The 24,253-nt window shown below is 34.8% G+C and overlaps 1 protein-coding gene across 1 annotated transcript in view; it reads right to left on the reverse strand.

Moving 5' to 3' along the window:
* Nucleotides 1–24,253, reverse strand: part of Dlg5 (MAGUK family member discs large 5) — a 440,912-nt gene that overhangs the window by 73,897 nt on the left and 342,762 nt on the right. The window contains exon 23 of the mRNA XM_090409542.1: nucleotides 18,779–18,980. Coding sequence (XP_090265668.1) covers nucleotides 18,779–18,980 — 202 coding nt within the window. The remainder of the gene's footprint in view (nucleotides 1–18,778; nucleotides 18,981–24,253) is intronic.

Below are 24,253 nucleotides of genomic sequence, written 5' to 3' on the forward strand. Positions count from 1 at the left end.
TCAACAGACAAACTGTTCTACTCACTCACTCACAGTTCTATGAGAGAAAAATCTAGCCCTCCCCACTTTCTTAGCAACAAAAAAAAACTTGACAGGATCTGTGGAAGTATTCTTCTCCCTACCTTCCATGTCATGAAAAATTTTATCAACCGATATCTTATAATGCCCTCTCAAAAGTTTATATCAGCAGTTCACATACTCTCAATTCTATCCTCATAATCTACATTCCACAATCCTGATATCATCTTTATTACTCTTCTTTGTAGCCTTTTCACAGCTTCTTTATCCCTTTCAAACCCAAGAGACAAAATCTGTGCACAGTAGTCCAGGTGTAGTCATATCAAGGCCTTGTAAAGAGATAAAATTACTTCCATATCCTTACATGTCAATGTTCAGCATTGCAATTATCCTCGGATCTGTTTTTGCAATTTTGTAATATGCATAACATATGGTTCATTATCTTTGAACCTTAGAGCCTCTATAGTTCAGTTGGAATAGACAAAGTTCTTTAGTCAGAAAGACCTGGGTTTGATTCCTGTCCATGATGTGAGGAAAACCCAGAAACTCAAATTTTTCATCCCTCAGAACAGGCAAGCCGGCCTGTGAACAGAGATGGATCTACAGTCATAAAATGCATACTTAATTCCTCACTAGGAGGACTCAACCAGTCCTAAGGGACAGTGGAGAAATAAGGAAACCCCACACGAAAAAAAAAAAAAAAAAAAAAAATCTTTGAACCTTGTCAGTTACTCCAAGCATAATCCAACTAATATAATATGTTGTTGGATATCACATTACACCAAAGTGCATAACTTTACACTAAAGTGCATAACTTTACACAAATGACAATGGCTATCAATGTTAGATTGATAGCCATTATCATTTGTTCACACTTCCAGCCTATTCAAATCATCCTGTAAATGCTATCTTTGCATTATCAGCAAACAACTGAAGATCTCCTGTCAGTTATTTTCCAATAACATTAATGTATAGAATAAACAACAATGGTCCAAGTACTGATTCCTGGAGCACACCACTCGTCACCTTAAATCTGGCAGATTCATATCATTTCTAATATTTGTCCATCAGCTACCCACTTAATCCAATATATTTCAATTCCATATCTTCTGGTTTATTCAACAGCCATTCACATGGTATCCTATCAAATGACTTAACAAAGTCCAACTGTTAAAATTATTAAAATAGCGATCATTTTAATTTTTTTAACATTATTAAAGCAACAGAAGACTTAAACAGCATAACAGTTTTTTTATATTCTACATATTGGGCACTGTATATGATGTGACATTACAGTAAGAATAAAAACCGAAAAGAATAATTCAGTTACAATGAAAAACTGATTATCTCTGAGGATTAATCATTTTGCACATCTTTACATTCTTTTATAAAATCAAATGATGTAGTAGTAGCCAACTATCATTCATACGTTTTTTAATAATTACAGCTTATATATTTATTTCATTTGTTATTATTATTTTTTATGTGGAATTTGCCTGCTCATCATGTGTTATTATACTTGAGAAGACATATTTCTTTTTCACATGAAATATTACCATGGTTATATATTTGCATAATGAAAACAGCTGACTTTATCTTTACCAACTATTTAGGTATGCTATAATGCACACAGAACTCTCAGAATATACTAGATATTGCAGAAAGAATCATTCTCTGTGACCAGTTGTGAATTTTGACATCAGTAGAAAACTATATATATATCCTTGAAGTTGTGGAAACTCACATTCTTCTTATACTAGTAGCAAAATGGTACATTACAATATTTTCATCACATTCCAAACTAGAAATACCTGTCGGTTTTTGTTATTATTGTTGTTTTAATCTATATTTCAATATGCTGAGGAGACTTCAATAAAGATCAAACTGGTGTGGCAATTCTTTCCATAACAGGCAAACATCATGTACTAGAATGCATGCTCTGTATTATGGAATGCTCAATTCAGCTTTGTGCTGCAGTCAGCTTACTTCACTCACAAACTTACTGTTTCCGCATAATAATTAACAATAATACTGATACTAACACTCGACAGCATGCTGATTATTTATTAACCATCGTTAACTACTACAATAATACTAATTATGAATATATAAATTACAAATATTAGTGATTGCTAGTTACATAAAAAAAATCCTTAGCCTACCCACAGTACAACATGTACTATATGTTTGCATATAATCTTTCATGGGTGGGAATTAAGATTAAAAAATATCACCCATACATCATCTGATATTATTCAACCTATAATGTCACTAGTAACATTTTTTGAATTCATTCTGAAAATTATTTAAATATTAACTGCATTCACAACTCTTTGTTGAACAGTATTCAACAAAGAATTGTTGAATACTATTTCATAAATTCTTCAAAAAAACACAACTAAGATGCACGTATAGGGAAGATTTTTTATCTGTTTATAAAGCAGTGAACTAATCACATCTGACTACTATGTTCAGATTTGGTCACCTAGGTTTTTGCTGAGAGGAGAATTAGTACGAAGGATTCAGAGGTCTTGGACCAGAGAATGTTGTGGCTTGTCTCTATCCCATGCTGTGCCAATCCAGACTTATCGGATTTATTGTGAAGAATGTATGATTGATGTTATTGTATTCTTTTTTCTGTAGAGCATCCTGTTTGTCCAAAGTACGACAGATTGAAATTACAAAGAACTTGATATACACCAGGCAGAGGCATAGTTGAGCATTTATCTTTAGAAGAGGGGAAATAGGTGGATATTTTGTTAATATCCATCTATTAATTAAGCAGGTGGTCTGGATTGGCACAGCACAGCACGGGAAAGAGACAAGCATTCTTTGGTCTAAAACTCGCCTTCTACACAGATGTCGCTATAAATTTGAACGGCTATTTAAAGAGAGTGCTGAGGCCTTACTTCAATGCCCTAACTTGAATCAAAATGACTGCATATCCTTGTCAAAAATATGGGAAAGTTTAATCCGGATAAGTTTTTTTTTTTTTTAATTGAGACCTTTAATTCTTACATTAGTCTAATGTTATCTTTAATTGAATTTATAATTAAGATTGTTATATGAAACTGTGAATTAATACCTATAATTTACATCACTCTGATGAAATTTACCTCTCTTTAATGCTTAGCAATGTAACATCACGCAGCTCATTCTACTTTTGAATGATCAATTGTTTGTATTCCACCTTGTAAAAACTGTTCCTATCAAGCCACTGAGGATAGTCTGTTAGTTTCGGACTGAAATATTTGGCAAACATTAAAATATTCTTGTGTTAACGTGTTTATAATTCTTAATTAGATGAAGAAATTTTTCAATACATAGCATGAGGAAAGTTCTTATCTAATTACTGGAATAATTCCAGGAAGATACAAGCATTATATCAAGAATGTAGATATTAATGTACTATCATACATGGACACTAATGCAAGAGTAAAATTTATTTTTTAAATGTAGATTCCACCGACAAAAGACAGAAATTCCGCTCTAGAACAAACAAAGTACTACTTTTTTTAAATCACTTCAGATCTCCTATTATGCAGAGTGGTAGTCTAAATAATGGACAATGAAATTCATTTATTACCCAAATATATTCACATAACAATCAAGAACCATAGTGAGATTTGAAGCAACAGCCTTCTGGTTGGAGAGCAGATATGCTAAGCATTTGACCTAAAGTGATTTACCACACTGGTAGATCACTTTAGTGCAGGAAAGAACTAAAAAAAAACATAAGCTTCAAGTTTGAGACAAATATGAGCAAATTTCAGTAATCTGAAAAGCAATAAAGTGGCACTAACACATGAAGATGTATGTTGTTGTCGATGTGAATTGTAAAAAAAAAGATAACTGTTAGCAGTAAGGAAGGATTTTATTGGGTTTATTTCATTAGCAATACTGGTTTTTTAAGTTTGCACTACTGAAATTGATGGTTTTCTGAGTCACTGCTGTGGTTTTTTGTTATATAAGCCTATTACTGTCTTGGTACTGTGTCGATCTTATTCACCATGGTAGCCATCAGTTCTAACATGTTGTTGTCCAGTCCACCATCATTTAAAGATTACACTATTTATAACATAGTTCATGATTTTGTAGCTTGTTATGCATAAAACACATAATTTAAAAATGTGGCAAGTGAGGGATGGGAATGTGTATGTGTACATGAAATGTAGACAGTGGGAGATGTTGGAGACTAGTATTTCAACAATGGGATTTGGCAGCAGATGATGCTCTGGAAACAAGTGAATGCCAGTAGTGTGTTGGAGGATAAAAATAATGTGTAAGAGATACATGTGGATTTGACCTTGGGAAGTGTGGAAAGTAAAAGAGCTGTTAAGAGAAGGATGAATGACTCTGTTCAGATTATCATGTATGGTGATTTGATGATTCAGGATGTGCAGAGTAGAGTACCCGAGTATTTGCCAGGTGAATGATACAGAATGAGTAATGACAGTAAAGAGGGATGAAAATGAAGAGTATATGATAGTAAGTTGGTATGAATGACCTGAGAGGCAGCATGAATTGTAGCACAAAATTTGTGGTTTATGCTAGGTATGATAGTGAAGTAGAAATGTGTCCAAAGAAACAGTGTTTTCCCTAGTATGATAATGAGGAGTAGAAAGAAAAGCAGTGATAATGAATGAGATGACAGCAAGAATATATAGAATGAGAGGTCTGAATATGTGGATGAGTATTTGAGGATAGAAGAGAGCTGTGTAAGAGATGAATTATATTTTAATGCAGAAGAATGCACGCCTTTGGAGAGACTTGTTTTCTGGGCAAGTGAGCATTTCAGTGTACAGAAACTAGAACTGAAAAGGCAGAATGTACCAGGGATGGTAGGGATTATGTGTAGATAGTATCTTGAGAAATAACAGGATGTATACTATACTATACTGCAGTGGTGGAGTAATAATAGCTAAAGAATACTACTGGCAACGCAGCACTGATTTTTCTGCATACAAATGCTAGGGGCATTAGGAATAAAGTTGGAATTGATTGGCTCGGTCTTTCCAAGGATCATGGGTATCAGTGAAACTTGGTTAAATGAGAAGGATGTTCTAACAGGGATAGAAACTGAAGGGTGTAGCACATTTCAACAGGAGAGGGAAGGTAAACGTGGTGGAGAATGTTACTCAGATAAGAGATGAATTGTGCCCTCTCAGGGAGGAGAATCTCAGTGGAAATAACAATAATGGCTTTGAGAGAAGATAGACAGGGATATTTAGTGGGATATTGCAATATAAACCAGGGAATATAGATTGTAATAAGAAGGAAATGTTTAGGCAAATGCAAAGCGAGTGATCATCATGGAGGACTTCAACTATAACAATATAAACTGGACAGAGGAGGCACTACTAAGGGAACTAATTTTTGGATTTCATGAGGGAAATAACTATCTTAGGCAGTATGTGGTAGAGGGAACATGAGGATCAAGAGTCCTGAATTTGGTCATAGCATCAGAGGATCTGACTCTGACTGAGATATCATACTTGTCCCCAGATGGTGAGAGCAACCGTGTAGTCCTGACTTGGAGGTTGAATAAGTACGTAGAAGTATCAAGGCAGAAGAAAAAGAAACTGATATAAAATTATGAGGCAGGCAATTATCATAGAATGCAGCAGTACAATGGATGAAAGAATTTGAAGGAAGAGAGGTCAGTAGTGCATGAGAGAGATGCTTAAGAAAAATATTGTTGACAGCAATGAAAGATTGTCTACCTCAGATGATTTGGAGTCAAATGGATGAAAAGAGAAATTAAAGAGGAACTGCAGATGAAAACATAGTTGAGTTATTTAATGATTACTTTAGTGTTTCATTCTGGTTCAGACGGCTATATTCACAGAAGGATAAGGAGTGGTAAAGTGTTAAAAGTGAATGAAGAGGATGTATTCTGAATATGTTACATGTCAGTAAAGCAGGACTAGATAGAATTTCACCATGTTAAAAGGAATGTGCTGTGGAATGACCATGCCGTTACTTTGGCTGTTTAATGAAAGTCTTGCAACGAGAAAGGGTCATGGAGAGTGGAAAGTGGTTAAGTCGGTGTAGCATAAAGGTGGTGCTCGAATAGAGGTATTCTGTTGTAAGTTTTTCCATTTGGTTTAATCCTTTATCCAAGTGTAAGCAAACAAGTTTGCACCTGAACCATTTTCAGGACTACTCGTATAAAAAAGCTAATGATTTCCCATCACTTTCCTTAGTATCTCATAATGCAAAGCACATATCCTTACGGACATGTATAATGCTATGCATTGTGGGGGGGTTCACTACCCTGCCTGGTTTCAACCTTTATTGAGGTCTCATCAGTGAGAGCCAGATCTAGAGGTGATACTAAAGTTGAAGTAATGCAGAAGTCATATTTTCATATACGAGTAGCCAAAAGGTGTGACACCATATGACTTCTGCATTACTTCAACCTTAATATCACCTCTGGGTCTGGCATCCACTGATGAGACCTCAATAAAGGTCGAACTTGGTCTGGGTAGTGACCCTTCCCATAATGCATAGCATTATACATGTCCGTAAGGATATCTGCTTTGCATTATGGGATACTAAGGCAAGTGGTGTGAAGTCATTATCTTCTTATGAGTTGCCCCAGTCCTGAAAATAGTTCAGGTGCAAACTTGTTTGCTTACACTTGGATAGAGGATTAAACCAAGAAAATAATTTCTTGGTATCTTTAATTTTTAAAGATACCAAGATAATGATTTTGGAGAAATAGGTAAGAACTTGTATACAGAAATGGGCAGATGAGGGTAATATTATTTATGCATGGCCAGAGTGGATTGGTAAGGATGCTCTTGTTTTAGTAATCCAATTAGCTTTTACAACAGAGTAAAAAGAGCAGTAGATTAGGGTAAGGGCACGGTCTTTTTTTGGGTTTTGCAAAGGCATTTGACAGGATGCCACATGACAAATTGATTTTTAAGTTGCAAAATATGGGTTCAGACATCAGGTTAGTGGATTGGTAATTGGCTTTCTGGTAGATATCAGAGCTGTATATGTCAGAGCAGTATCAGGGAGTAGGAAGGTCATAAGTGGAGTCCACAGGATTCAGTCCTGAAACCATTACTATTCAAATCTTTATGTCAATGATATTGTCATGGGACCACAAGGAGATATTCACAGAGAGAGATTCAGTTGTTTACAAATGATATGAACTTGGGAGGATTTGAATAAGCTGGAAAGGTGGGCAAATGAATGGAGATTTCAGTTTAATGCAGCTAAATGTAAGGTTTTGAAATATAGCATCATCCCAAGATGGGATGCTTCATATACTCACTTGGCGGCATTATACTTGAAGAAGTGGATAAGGAATCTTGAGGTAGATAGAAATTTGAAGTTCAGAGGACATATTGCAAACTGTGAAGACATCTCAGATAATTGAGGCAATATTGAGGACATTGTACATGAGAGATAAAAGGATGGTGGTCCTATTGTATAAAGCTATGTTCAGACCACATCTGGATTTCTGTGCTCATATCTGGTCTCTGGGATTTGAAGGGAATGAAATAACATTGGAGAGAGTGCATACATGGATACAAAAATGATATCAGGATTATACAATCTTGATTATGAGCACAGACAGAGATCATGGAGACTGTGGTGAATAGAAGACAAAGGATTATTACTGGATCAACACTGGAGAGATTTTTCATATAGCAGAACAAGGACCGATCACTGGAAGTTGCAAAGATGTAGTGAGTAAAGGATAAGAAGTTGTTTGCATGGAAAGTGCATGGAATGCACTGCCTGAGAGAGAGAGTGATGAAATTGCAAACAGTGGATGTGTTTAAAGAGTGGTACAATACTCTGTGTTGGCTAGTGTTGATCTCCATGATGAGTCTTGTGACTCCATCATCATCATTATTTTCTTGACCTCTGTGAATTCTATAAATGAGCATCTAAGACTATCAACATTAAATGCCATGCATAAATGCAGGCTAAAAAAAGCTCCTATTAGATGCAAATGCTGTCATAAAAACAACCACAACTAAAAGTTTAAATGAAACAAATCAGCTCCTATACAGAAAATTTTATTATTGCAATAAAGATTGGGTGCAATAAAATGGAGACTGTTTCAGCTTTAGTTTGTGCCAGAGCACAAACTAAAGCTGAAACAGTCTCCACCATGAAAAAATCTGGTGGGAACAAAAAGTTCACAAAATGCATGCTGATTTTGGACTCAAAGAATCTTTAAAAAAGACAGCTGAAAAATAATAGTATCAAAAACAAACTTATAAATACATATAAATGATAAACAAAACAATTTCTGAAGTTATCGAAAAACCAAAACAAAGAATTATTGCAACTGCACAGAAAATTAAAAAGATATGAAGCAAGAATCAACCAATATATACAAAACATTCAGTTTTGACTGAACAAACATCACTTCTTCCAATCCCTGCAAAAAAATAGAAATGCAAAATCTTTTGTCAGAAGAAGAAACACTGTCAAATCTGAGACAATGCTATTGAATATGATAAAAATGCCTTATGGGTTAAGGAAATAGAATCAGAAATGAAAGAAAAACAAATGCAACATGTTATTAAAGAAATGGTCAGTGCACAAGCCAGAACATTAAAAAAAAATTGGAGTGCACCTGGCAATTTTTGATTTAACCACCACGTAGTGGATTTTAGTTAAAGCATCTAAACTGTCTACATAGTCAAATTGTTTTAATTGTTTACTGTAATCAGGTTCAGCCAAAGACGAGATGATATATGGATAAATTTTTCTTCAAGAAAGATAAGGATTACAGTATAGACCTAAGTAAATTGTCCTACAAGATACTTTTAAACATATTATAGGATGACCAACTATGTTTAAGCTATTCACTGAAATCATAGCAAATTCCATATACCATTACTAATCTGATAATCAAATTTATCCCACTGAACAAAAGAGTAATTTTAAAAAAGGTAGAGTAACAAAAGACCAACTCCTTATTGATAAAGAAATCCTTAGGGGAAAAAAAAATTTAATTAAACAAGGCATGGATAAACTACAAGAAAACACCCTTGAATCCTAAAGTCACTAGAACTATTCAGAATGAGTAAAAGCATATGTTTATTTCTGGCTAATGATATGAACACTAGCGATTTTAATTTTGACCAAGGAAAATGTATAAAAGCACTTTCAGCTAATGAACACTACAAATACCTAGGAATATTAGAAGCCAGTGATATTCTCCACTCAACTCTGTCTGAAGTATTTGATGGATGGATTGAGCAGCTCATTGATACTGTTGCCACCCCAAACCCAGATAAAGGAGGAGAGTGTGGCAATGGCCTAACAACCCATTCCTAGAAAAAAATATTTTGTGGAGAAGGCTAAAGAATATGAAACTGGACTGACTCAATATATACATACTGGAATGAAAGAATATTAGAAGTACGATTCAAATTAAATAAAGAAAATTTAAGAGTTATTGGAGTGTATGCCCCTGAAGAAGGAAAAGAAGAAGAAAATCATTACTTTTACAAAGAGTTACAAGGAATATATGAAAAATTAAAAACAGACCATATAATCACAACCAGAGATCTTAATGCCAGAATAGGAATGAAAAAAATTAACAACAATATACAAAAATTTGGAGAACCAAACAGTAAACAAAAATGGAAATTGATTATACAATATATAATAATTTAAAAATAATGAATACATTTTACAAACATAAAAATATACAAATACATGTGGTGTGCAAGAGGACAAAAATCAATAATAGACTAATTTATAGCAAATGAAAAAGCAGCAAACTTCTTCCTAGACGTTCAAGTTAGAAGAGGGCCAGATATTGACACAAATCGCTATTTAGTACAGGCAAAACTAAGATTTCCACCAAACTGGCTACAAAAAATACAAAAAAATAAACAAACCAGACTAACAAAATCTAATTACAAAGTAAGACTAATAAATGATTCAAGTATAAGGAATTTATACCAACAGAGGATTAATAACTACTTAGAAAAAATACAAGAAAATGATGACATTGAGAAAATATTGGAATAATATAAAAGAATTTATCGCATCCGCAGCATATGAAAGTCTAGGAACACACAACAAATATCATAAAAATAAAAAATTACACATATGGAACGAGGAAATAAAAACAATAATTGAAAATAAAAGCTGGCTTTTAAAAGATGGTTAAGTAGCAAAAAAACAAGAAAATAAAATTGAATATAAAAAAAGATGAGCAACAGCCAAAAGAGAAACCAGGGAAAAATTTGTATCATATCTAGAAAATGACATATACAAAATAAGACCCAGTGCGTACAAAATACTAAAACACATGAATGCAGATATAAAAGAAACTGCAAATATAAATTGTAATATAGATTTAAAAGAATTCTTGGATTACTTTACAGATCTTTGGACGAATGATACTGGCATCAAAATTAATCACACCAGAAACTTACAAAATACTTTAAATGATATGATAACAATGAAAGAATTAAAGGACAACCTAAATAAAAAATGGCAAATCAGCAGGAGAAGATGGGATAAACTCCGAACTGTATAAATTTGCTGGAAAAAATTTTCATCAAAGATTACTAAAATTTTTAAATAAAATATATACAAATGGACAAATACCAACAGAATGGAATACAAGCATAGTAATACCTATATTTAAAAAAGGGGATAAAACAAAACCTGCTAACTACAGAGGTATTAGTTTATTGAATACATGCTACAAAATATATAGCACAATACTTAATGAAAAACTAAAAATATACAGTGAAAAAATATTATTAGAATGTCAAAATGAATTTAGAAAAGGACAATTTACAATGGATGCAGCTTTCTGTTTAAAACTACTTATAGAAAACAGAAGAGAATTTAATTTGAAAACTCATCTTTTGTTTATAAATTACAAAAAAGCATTTGACAAAGTAAAAAGATATATATACTGCTTGATATATTACAAAGAATAAATATACCTAATATTTTACTACATGCAATATTGAATATATACAAAGATAATGAAATAAAAATAAATGAAAAGTTGTCTGAAAAACAATCTATAAACCAAGGAGTAAGACAGTGATGCCCTCTGTTTCAAACACTTTTCAATATTTACATTAATGAAATATTAATACACCTTAAACAATCAAGTTATAGAAATTTCCTGGAATAACAAAATAAATAAGCTATTATTTGCAGATGATCAGGTAATAATATCAGATAAGGAAGACAATTTACAGAGAGCAATATATAATTCAAACATTATAGTAGAACAGTTTGGAATGAAAATTTCCATAGATAAAACTAAAACAGTTAAAAGCAAAATAGTTATTAATAATAAAATAATAGGACAGATAAATACTTTCAGTTATCTTGGATGTGAAATATCATATGAAGGGAAAAAAAGACAAAATTAAAAACTTCAAAATTTTTACAGATTACAGGCCTGATAAATAGAACACTCAACCCAAATCTAGTACAAAAAAGAAACATGCTTGAAAATATACAATACTTTAGCAGCCCACATTATTATATTGCAGTGAAATCTGGGCAATAAACAAAGAATAAAACAAGTGAAATGAGATTTATGAGAAGAACTTCAAAATGCACATTATTAGATCAAAAAAGGAACGAAGACATTTTAAAAGAACTAAAAACAAAATCAACAGAAGAAAAACTAAACAATTATAAACAAAAATGGCTTGAACATGTAAACCGAATGGCCAACACCCGACATCCTAAACAAGTACTAAAATATAAGCCAACTGGAAAGAGAAGGCACGGTAGACCTCAAAAAAGGATATTGGAGGATAATGAGACCTGAACAGACCAATATAGTCTATACCCGTAATTAGTGTTATGATGATGATTTGATGGAAATGTCATATGCAAAGCAAAAGGTGTTAATGAGAAATATGAAATTAGTAGTAGAGGTTCAGTGCAGTGGTTGAGACAGAGAGTTGTACAGTAGGCGTCCTTCCGCGATGAGTCTTTGGACTCCTTGGAGGTGTCACGAATAATAATAATAATTGAAACATGGAATGCCGGCTGGTAAAATGCAGCAGAAGAATTATTGAAATATGGAATGGATATCACAGCCTTATAGGCAATGAGATGGAAAGGGCAAGGAATAATTAATAAATAAAAAAAAATATATGTTATACTTTAGTGGTCCTATAACACAAGGAGAAAATGGAATATCCCTTTTTTGTTATATTATAACAAAAAAGGTCTACAAATCAATATTAGGATTTACACCAATAAATGAGAAAATACGTAAAATACGTGTTAAAGGTATGAGGATGGTCTGAAAAGTTCTCGGCCTCAACCATAGATGGCAACACTATGAGCATTTTTTTTTTCTGAGTTGGTACATCTGTCATAAGCATCCATGTGAAATTGCAAGTCATTCTATCAAGTAGTTTGCTTTATACAGCTGTCTGAAGCCATTGTCCATATCCCTTGAAATGGATAAAACTGAGTATTGTGCGGTTATAAAATTCTTTGTAAAAGAAGGTTCAACGCCAAACGAAATTCATTCGAAGTTCATAAAAGTTCATGGGCACTCTTCTTCATTTTCGAAAAATAAGGAATGGGCTGCCGAGTTTAAACATGGCCATACCAGCCATGAAGATGAAGGATGTTCTCCTTTTTGGATGTCCTCCATGTGAAGGACATCCAAAAAGTGTAACAACACCAGAAATCACTGATCAAGTGCACTATATGGTATTGGATGACCAGCAAGTCAAAGTGCGTGAAATTGCTGAGACTATAGGCATTTCAAAAGAACGTGTAGGATATATTTTGCATGAATAATTGTAAATGAAAAAGCTTTGTGCAAGATGGGTGCTGTGCTTGCTCACAGCAGATCAAAAATGCACTTGTATGAAAATCTCTGAACAGTGCTTGGAGTGTTTTAAAAAGAATAACACTGATTTTGTGCATCGATTTATTACTATGGATGAGACTGGGATTCACCACTACACCCTAGAATCCAAACAGCAGTCAAAACAGTGGACAGAAGCCAGTTGTTCAATGCCAAAGAAGACAGTCGGTTCCATCAGCAGGAAAGGTCATGGCATCGGTGTTTTGGAATGCTTAAGGCATTTTGTTTATTAATTCTCTTGAAAACAGTAAAACAATAACCGGGAATATTATTCCAATCTTTTAACCAGACTAGTTGAAAAAATTCAAGAGAAAAGAACCGGTTTGCAGAAGAAAAAAATCATCTTTCATCAGGACAATGCACCTGCCTACAAAGGTGTTTTGGAAATGGAAAAATTAAGGGATCTGCACTATGAATTGTGTTAACATCCACCCTATTCCCAGATTTGGCTCCCTCTGCCTTCCATCTCTTCCAAAAACTAAAACTCTTCCTCGCTGGTCAACGTTTTTCTTCAAATCAAGAGGTGATTGCAGCTGTAGAGAGATATTTTGCAGATCTTACTGAGAACCACTACAGGGACGGGATAACGGTGCTGGAATAAATGTATTAGTCTTAAGGGAGATTATGTTGAAAAATAAAAATAATTTTGAAATTATAAATTCGGTTTTTTATTGTTAGGCTGAGAACTTTTCAGACCCCCCCACCTCATAAATTTCATAACATTACATTTATAAATGTGTTATACTCTGATTGAGAATGCTGATGAAAACATTATGGAACAATTTTATGATGATTTACAAAAAGTATATGAAGGCATACCAAAAAATAACACTATAATTGTATTAGGAGACTTTAACACTAAATTAGGGAAGGAAGATATGTATAAAGAGGTGTTTGGAAGATATAGTCTACATGAACAAACTAGTGATAATGGTAATAGAGTTGCTCAGTTAACAACATCAATGATTGATGTAAGAGCATGTAGAGGTGCAAACTGTGACTCTGACACATGTTGATTGGTGCAAAATTTTCCTCAATAATAAATAGACAGAAAGCAGAAGGAATTGAGAAATGGAACTGAAGCTTTCACAAAGAAAGAGACTATTAAATTATACAAAGAAAAAATAGAAGAAGACATTAAAGAATTTAAAATTCAAAATATTATAGAAGATAAGCGGAAGATAATTAAAAAAACAATTATAAATGCAGCAGAATAAATAATAGGGAAATATAAAAGAATAAAAAAGAATGGTTTGATGCTGAATGCAGGAAAGCAACAAAATTAAAAATAAAGCAAGAAAGAAATATATACAAAGAAATACAAGAGCTAATAGAGAAAAATATCAAGAAAAGAGAAAGGAAACAAATAAAATATGTAATCAAAAGAAAAATGAGATGATGAAGAGGAAAATACAGTTAATAAGTGAATATAATAAAAACAATATAAGAAAATATTATAAAGAAATTAATTCACTAGTACAAAATTTTAATCATCATATAATAGGATGCAGGAATAAAGAAGGGAAAATAATAACTAAAAAAGAAGAAGTCATAAAGAGATTATTATTATTATTATTACATGACATCTCCAGGGAGTCCAAAGACTCATCGAGGGAGGGCACCTACTCCACTCCACAACTCTCCGTTTCCACCACTCAATCCAACTACAACGAACCACTCTACTTTCATCACCTACACCAATGCCATCTACCACCGGCCACTAGTAATTTCACAGACAATCACAAACATCCATGCCCACGGCAGGATTCGAACCCGCAGCCTTTTGACTGGAGAGCGGATACGCTAACCACTTGGCCAACCAGATGGAAAGAGTATTTTGAAGAATTGTTATCAGAAGAAGAAATTAATGATAATGAAGAAAAAATAAAAGAACCAACTTATGAAGTAGTAGTTAAAATTATAACACATATAAAAAACTTTAAAGCACCTGGTATAGATGGAATAACAGAGGAGCTAATCAAGAATGCTGGAAAACCATTATGAGGAAAAAATCTGGCAATAATAATTGAAATATGGAAAATGAAGAAAAATTACCAGAGGAATGGAAAATAGGAGTGATTCAATCAATTTATAAAAAGGGAGATAAACTGAATTGCAGTAATTATAGAAGAATCACATTGCTAAATGTAACATAAAATTACATCAAGTTTAATAAATAGTAGAGTAGAACCAGTAGCACACTCAGGATTTGCCCGAGTTGAGTAGATGATTTGATAATACACACTACACATCACATACGACCTATGACTGGGCGTCTGCAATGATCGCTAATTCATAAGTAGTATAGAAATAGAAGACACAACACAACATAAATAAAAAAAATTAATTTTAGGCAGGGAAAGATTTTCGAATAATTTTCTAGTGTTTTTTTTTCTTTTTCTTTGGAGGGGGCCCAGGCATAACCAACTATGGTGCACATTCCTTAAGATCATTCCCACAGCCTTATTAACACCTAACCCAACCAACATATGATACACCTCTGCTTCTTTCAATTCCAATTCTCTTAATACTTGCTTCTCTTCTATATATTGTACCAGATCATTTATACCAGTATGATATATGATAAGTGCTTGTTCAATAATTCCACTATATCCTTTGCAGCTATTAATAGTCTGCTGCCATGACTATCCACCAACGTTAGTCTGCCATAATTATTCTTCCTCTTGCTTGCCATGTAACAGAAAACTTCCCTTGAGTTAACCCTGGCCTGACCAGCCAATCTCCTCTCATACTGCACCTTTTCTTTCTTTCTTTACCATACTCTTCATAGATCTGATCACCACCAACTTTCTTGTATCTCCTCAACATATTCTTTTCCAGCAGCTTGCTTGATTTTGCTGGTTCATCCATTTCACTCCTTTAGTACAAAAAAAATTATTTACTTGTTTAGGATAATTTATTTATTGATTTTAAACAGGTTTTTGATAAAATATAGACAAAAAAATAATTAATAGTCTTAAAAGATTGGGAATCCCTTTTAAGACTTTGAAATGAAACTTACATGAATAAGCATATAATTACTAATATTCATTAAGCACCGAAATAGGCAGGAAGCAAAATTTGTGAACCCACACCAATGTGTAATTTTTTTTTCCAGTAAAATATAAAAAATAACAAAAAAAATAATAATAAATCATAAAAATTAAATACATTTCTTTTAAGATTAAAAAAAATCCACTTAGTCTAAAAGATTTTAAATTTGTTTCATTATTTCATGGCCCCCCCCTCAACAAAACCCACAGCCCACAGATTGGGAAGCGCTGAAATAGAGTATACTTTGCAGTTTTTCTCATAAACTTCATTTCTACTGTTATTAATCTTTGTTTGTATTTTTGTTTTTTCGTAGGGCTAATGTATTCACTGGTAGGGCTAATGTATTGTATACTTTTAGTCTGGTTTGTTTTTGAACTAGGTTTGGTTTAAATACAGAGTTAATTACACCTGTTATTTTTAAATATTTTGCAATTTTTACATTTATATCTTTTTCATTTTCATGTGATCATACATCCTAGGTAGTTAAATGAATTCACTTGTTCTAAGATCTTGTTATCTATTACTATCTTAGTTCTTGCTGGATCTTGTCCTTTAAAGGCCATAGTATTTGATTTTTCTGTTGATATTATCATACCATAATCTTTGGCTATCTCATTTAGATTTAAAATAGCTTTCTGTAAGTTGTCTTCAGAATTTGTAATTATTTGGTCATCAGCAAAAAGGAGAGTGTTTACATTCACAGTAGGAGAAAGTTTAATACCTTGATGGAAAGTTTTATTCCATTTTATTATTATTTCATTTAGGTAAATATTAAAAAGAGTTGCTGAGAGGGGACATCCTTGTCGGACCCCTTGGTTTATCTCTCTCGTATATGATAGCTCATGATTTAATCTTATTTGTATGTGATTATTTTCATATATACTTATGATAGCTTTTAGGATATTATTTGGTATTTGTCTTTCATTTAATATGTTAAATAAAATCAAATAAATAATTAAATAAAATAAAATAAATTATATAAATGGAAAATAATTGGACAAAGAAGAAGAGGAAAACCTAAAAAGAGATGATTAGTTGAGGTTGAGAAAGACCTTGGAATTCTTAAAGTTAAGAACTGGAAAAGTACTGCACTGAATAAAGTAGAATGGAAAAATATTGTGAAGCAAGCCAAAACCTATAAAGGGTTGTAGAACTAGAAGAAGATATTATCCACTCAACAGTTAAATAACAAACAGCAGCTGAATATGCAAAAAGAGTCAGAAATATTCTGAGAACAAAACTTCAATGGACTGAGCACAATTTGAGCAATGAGCTATACTATTGATTTAATATACAGCTTGCATAGTAGATGGACAAAGGAAGACCTGAGCAAATTGGACTACCAAATTTGCAAGTTAACAACTGTGCATTACATCCATGAAGAGATGATGAGTGGCTCTCACTTGTGGGAGATCCTGCCCACCAGAGAAGAATAGGTGGGCAGGATCTGCCACTATAAGCATACATGATTATATATATATATATATATATATATATATATACACACACACACACACACACACAAGTTACAATGTAATTGTTTTAAATCAAAACACTCTCTCTCACACACATGTCACAGCATAAAAAATATAGATGTTTCAGTGCAGTCAAGTTTTGTATCGCTGCTTAAGTGGGCATTCAGAACATGCAGTTATTATTATTCAATCCCCTCATGGCTCAGGACTTGTGACCCAAGGTTTTATTTTTCTAAATTTGCCTGTTGTCTGTCATTCAATTGCATTCTCTAACCTTAGTCCAGTAAGAGAAGAACTTTATCAACCACCTCCCATGGGCCTACCAACTTCTAGCTCCTGGCATCTTATCCTGCATTAAATGTTTTTCAATGTTGTTTCCCGTTTTTTTTTTTTTTTTTTTTTTTTTTTTTTTTTTTTTTTTTTTTTTGAGATGTGTCCAAAGTATTTGAAGATTCTTCTCTCCACCATGTTGCAGAGACTACTTTCAAGATTCAATTGATTCCTGATGCTCAAGTTGGTTCTTTTCTCTCTCCAAGGAAAACTCAAAAACATCCTCCTCATCTAGTCCACATTTCAAAACTGATATTCTTAATTGCATTGTTCAGTGTCCAAAACTAAGCATAAAGAACCACAAAGAAGACCATGGATCTGACCAATATATATATATATAATTCTAGATCTTGCTGAACTGAGCCATTATGGATCTTCCCATTGTAATCTGTCTTTTTACTTCCTCCATTACTCCTGTTGGCAGAAATCAATAAGCCCAGCTGAACTGATCAACTGTTGGTAAGCAGACCTTTAAGTATTTCCATTATGATTCCTATCTAGGATCATCAGTTTTATGTTATCTATGTTAATCTTGAGTATATATGTCAAGCTTTGCCATTCTATTCTTCCAAAGTGTTCATTCATGTACATTTCATTTTCGGCTATTAGTACTATGTCATTCACATCTCTTAAGTTATTGATTCCAGACATAGTATACAGCCTTGCCTTATTCCTTTTGGTAAACAGAACCAATCTGATAATGTGTTATCAATTCTTACTGAAGTTTGATTATTGTTGTGAAGTTGACTTATTAACTAGATAAGATGTTGGGGAAAGCCTTGGAAGAATAGAATATGCAGTATGCTGTAGAAATTTCATTTTTTTTTTTTTTTAAGTCCTCTCAATTAAAACATTTTGAGTTATAAGTTATCATTTTAAAAATCTCCAGGATAAATTAATGAATTGCCAGCCTGGCATTTCCTGCGTTACACACAATATGCAATCATGCTGGTTCTCTGAAACAGGATCTAATATATAGATAACTGCAAGTTAATATATTCCAACAAACAGAATTTGAAGTCTGATTTAAAAATTCTCTTACTTCAAGTATCTGGTCTCCAGGCCTAAGTCCTTCTGGTCCATATGCTGGAGAATCTTCCTGTATCGAGTGCACAAAGATGCCTACAGCATTACCACCTAAAAGGCTAATACCTAAATTTGATGTTGTCTTTTTCAAAACAATTATGCGTGGCTCTGGACCTGATCCTTTTGAACTGCCAGATGATTTTTCTACAGGAATGAGGCTGCAATAGATTAAATATATTGAGTCGCATTATCTAACATTTATAAAATGTGCAAGTGTATAAAAATTTTATAAATATTGTGTCATGACAGAGTATATTATGAAATAATCAACCAACAATACGACTGAGATGATGAGCTTATTTCAAGAAATTTCTTGAAATAAGTTCCAGCACTCTTATAAGAATTACATGAAAGTGAAGATATCTAATATGTTAAATAAGGATCGATGAAACACTTGGTAGATCATACTGAACAACAAACATGCTCAAATATGGAGTATAAAAGTTTTACAGTGCCTGTACTGCACATAAAGGAAACTGAGAAATAAAAATGCATGCAAGAATTGCAGAGGAATTTCCCTCTGAAGAAGGGTTGCTTAAGGGTCAAAGCTGTATAACTGGGAGGAGACCTCCATGTAGCCTTTTAAAGAATGCAGAGAACCAAATGGGGGCATCTGACCTAATGACCAATCCTCACCTTCTAGCAGGGCACCCTGTTAGAAGGTGAGGATACCTGGATACCAAACGAATGAGGATAGGCTGGCAATTTAGGATTTAAGCTGACCAAATTGTATTCTTATTGGCTTAAAGCACAATGTAAAATGATGGTACAGCATGAGAGAATTTCAAGGTGGCCGCATGGTTAAACAAGGAGCCCACTGTTTTCATCAGGGAACCAGGGCAAACAGCAAAAAGTCAGTTACTGGAACAAATACCAGAAATGTCCCAACTCAATATCACCATAGCTCAAGATTGGTGCTATCAATAAAAGAACCATCAATGGAAAGGAAATGGAACCAGAAGAACTGGATAAGTACCAGATCGATATAATAGGTGTGACTGAAACAAAGAAAAAAAAAGTGAGATCTTTTTAAGCGACAAATAGAAAATATTATATTCAGGCAATGACAATCATGGAAAAGAGGGAACAGCTATAGTAATGAGGATAATCTAGGATGGCAGGCAATAACAAGTGGAGTGATGTGGGAAAATATCAGAATAAGGAATTGGACAATGAGACTTATTTGTGTTTATGGAAGGTTCTACCAAGGAAGAAATGGAGGAATTTTTTGAAGCATTAGAGAGGGCAGCTGGCTCACTGAAAAAGGAAAAATTGGTCCTTGTTGGAGATCTAAACAGCAGAGTAGGAAATGATAACCAGACATATAAAAATGTTTTGGGAAAATTTGGAGAATAGTGCAAAGATAATAATAATAGTAAATGCCTGCTGGATTTCTGTTCAGGACATGGATTAGTTATTATTAACACCATGTTCCAATATAAAAATATGCACAAAATCACGTGGAAAGAAGTTGCAAGAAACAAGAAAAGTCTCACTGATTACGTTATAGTTGATAGTGATGTTTTCCCACTGGTTCAGGACACAGGATTTGAAATAGGAAGTGATCACTATTTAGTTTTGAGCAAGATAAAACAATTTCATATTGAAAAGATGAGTGTGTATGAAAGTTTTAAAATGATCAAGGTTGAGCAGCTTTCAGGGATGAACTGTAGAACTGAAATATACAAACATCATTGAAAAAACAAAAATGAAAAAAAATTTGAAAAGAAGAACCAAATCTTGGAGATTCAATGGCAAATCCTAAAGAAAATATAACTTCAGCCAGAGAGGCATGTGGTGAGGTTCTCTGTAAGGATAGAAAAATCAGAACTCCATGATGGACTCAGGAAGTTAACATGGAATTTCTTCTAGGAAAAAAAGAAAGTATACAGAAAGTTCCTAGCAAGTGAGTCAGCTTGTGCTCTTAGGGAATATAGAGAAAAATGTAAGAAAGCAAAGGACAGTCTAAAATGAGTTAAACAAAACTCATGGGAAGACTGGTGAAAACATAAAAAATATCAGACAAGTGGCAAATTATTCTGGAGGCTATTGAAAAAGCTTAGAAATAGAGGAAAGAGTACTGCAAAAGGAATCAGAGATTATAAAGGCGACATGATAACTGAAGATAAAGATATTCTAGATGTCTGGAGTAATTACTTTGAAAGACTGCTAATTGAAACAATCAGCATTTGTACAATGGTAGAAATTTGAAGTTTTTACATTTGGTTATAATATAAATTAAAGATGCTAAGAAATTATATTATTCATTTTCATTCATCTTCAAGACCCACCTTTCCTAACTGGGTTGTGGGGGCAGCAGCTGCAAGAAGACCTTCCAATGGTCACGATCCTCTATCATCAAGCTAGGGTGTTCAAGTGAGACTCCCAAACGCGTCCACCCAAGGTTTTGGATATAATGTATCCAGCGAGTCCTTGGCCTTCCACGTGGCCTCCCATCCTCTGGTTTGGCAAAGAGGGCCTGCTGGGAGAGCCTCTCTTGCGGCATGCTGACCAGGTGCCCGTGCCAACGTAACTGTGATCTCTCAACATGGAGAAGCAACAGTTGAGTATTGAAGGTTCCCCGAATTGCAGAACTTCTGACTCTGTTGAGTCTTGTCAGCCCAGCAACCCCTCATTTCAGCCGCTTGGATTCGTGTCTGCATTCTTTCGGTCATTACCCAAATCTCATGACCATAGGTGAGAATGGAGACATAGACTATTGAAGACAGCCAGCTTTGTCTTCTGGCTTAACTCAGCTTCAATACTACCGAACAGCCAAGCTTCCGCAATATTGTGCTTATTGAGCCAATTCGAGTATCTAGCTCTACGTCCCACTTTCCATCACTCGTGAATATGGACCCAAGGTATTTAAACTTCTCCACCTGCTTCAGCGGGACTCCACTCACATGTAGAGTGCACTGAGATGGTTGTCTTGAGACGACGAATGTTTCCGTTTTGGCCACACAGATCTAAATCCTTCTGCACAAACATCTACAAACCTATCCAGGGTCTGCTGGAGGTCATCTGTGGAAGAGCTAAGCAGAACTAGGTCATATGCAAAAAGCAGCCATCCAATGCTACATCTTCCAATTCTGACACATTCACTGCCTCGGCTGTGTCTATCAATCCAGTCCACAATTATTATGAAAAGGAGAGGTGACAGAACACACCTTTGGTGGAGACCAATGGAGACTGAAGAAAGGTTCAGACTTTGTGCTGTTTACCCTGACACAAAACTCTAGGCATTCATACAGGGACTTGATGGCAGCTAATAGTTGGCCATCCACTCCATACTCCTGTACTACTTGCCAAAGCTTATCCAGAGGAACCTGGTCATATGCCTTCTCCAAGTCCACAAGATATGTGTGGACATTCTTGGCATATTCCCAAGATTTCTCAAAGACTTGCCTTAAAGTGAAGATTTGGTCAGTTGTGCTTCTACCAGGACGAAAACCATATTGTTCTCCTTGGAACTTTGACTCAATTATGCTCCTGCACCTTCTTTCCAAGCACCTAGCATATACTTTCCCAGACAGGCTGAGCAGAGAGATGCCACGATAGTTGCTGCAATCTCTCTGGTCTCCCTTCTTGAAGACTGGTATCATTATGCCTGTCTTCCATTGCTTAGGTGCTTGCCCAGATATCCAAGCAGCCTGACACACTCGAGTCAGCCAGAGAACCCCGTCTCGATTTAAGGCTTTTTAGCATTTCGGGCAAAATTTCATCATCACCAGCAGCCTTGCCCGATTTTAGCGATTTTATTGCTAAATGGACCTCTTCTGCTGTGAGACTAGTCATCACCCCGATCTGCACCTCTTGGATGTCCACAACTGCTGGTCCACCTGGCTCTCAAAGTATCTGTGGAGGATATCCTTCTCGGTTGTTAAAAGAACACCATCAGAGACCTTAATTGCTCTTGCTGTGCACGATTTCCTCCCTCAGAGGCAGTGGATGGTCTGCCAGAATACTTTGTTTGCATTTGCATAGGATGAGTCTAATCTTTCTCCAAAGGATTCCCAAGTCTTCTGCTTTGCTGTCTTTACTGCTGCTAAGGCAGCAAAGCAGAAGGCTTGGGAATCTTTACTGCCTTAGCAGCAGCTTTTCATGCTTCAGTGTACCAGAAAAGCATTTCAGGTGACCTAACCCTAAGCCATGTTAGGTTGGTCTCCTTTTTTGCCAGGAAAGCTTTTTGGACCTCTTGGTTCCAAAATTCGCTTTCTGTCACAGTGTGCAGAGGCAGTGACAGCAGTTCTGAATAGCTTCCACTCTTCCTCAACATCTGCAGTATGCTTGGGAATCTCTTTGATCCTGGAGGAAATGTCATCTGCAAAATTCTTCCTCACAGCCTCATTTTCCAGTGCCTCCCATTTCGAGCGGTACAGCTGCTTAGGCCTACCAGCGTTGATGGTAGCATCTGGTTTCTGAAGCCGTAGAGTGTAGACAACAAGATGGTGGTCAGTTGACAGTTCTGCCCCTCTCCTAACAAGAATGTCCAGTACTGAGGAAAATAGGTCTGCCGAGACTATAAAGAAGTCAATCAGAGACCTTTATTCAAGTGTATCCCTGTACCAGGTATACTTATGGACTTCTCGGTGCTGAAAGAAGGTATGTTAGTACAGCAGAAGTCCAATAATTTCAACCCATTCGCATTAAGGTCGGGGCCTCCGTTTCCTCCCAACCACACCCCTCCACGTCTGGTCATCTGTTCCAACATGTACATTGAAGTTACCCATTAGCAGGACTGATTTCATGTCTGCCACCCTGTCAAAAGCAGCATCCACTTCCTCTAAGAAGGCAGAGTATTCTGACTCCAGATTAGATGCATAGGCTTGCATCACAGCCAAGTCATGGTTTTTCATCTGGAGCCTTAACACACATACCTGTCCCCCCAATGGGATCCACTCAGCAACACAGTCTGACAGCTGGGATATTGTGAGTATAGCCACACAAGAAATTATATTCTCAGGTTAATACTTTATCCAAGTTTATCATTAAACCAAGAATATAATTTCTTGGCATCTTTAATTTATAGTATAACCAAGCGGGAAAACTTCCAACATCTATCTCTAATCCAGAGTATTTTAATAACCAGGTGAGACACCTTTGACTATTTGTATATGGAAATATGACTTCTGCATTACATTCAATCTTGGTATCACCCCCGTGGTATGTTAGAAACAGCCAACTCCACAGAGACACAAATATTCCCTATATTCTCTCTTATCTACAATCCTTAGCTTCCAAATTTTTTCTAAAGACGTCCACACATCCCAACGATTTGGTTCAACAAGCTGCAGCATACGAACCAACAGACACATTTAAGTATAGAAGACCAAAAACTATATTAGCCTCCTATAGCGATACATAATCTCCATGCCCATTCAGGGCGAGCAAACTGCTCGTAAATTTTACCCTCACTGTAACCACGACA

The sequence above is a fragment of the Typopeltis vanoorti genome, chromosome 19 (genome assembly GCF_054136105.1).
Source record: "Typopeltis vanoorti isolate ZY-2024b chromosome 19, IOZ_Tvanoo_1.0, whole genome shotgun sequence".
Taxonomy (NCBI): domain Eukaryota; kingdom Metazoa; phylum Arthropoda; class Arachnida; order Uropygi; family Thelyphonidae; genus Typopeltis; species Typopeltis vanoorti.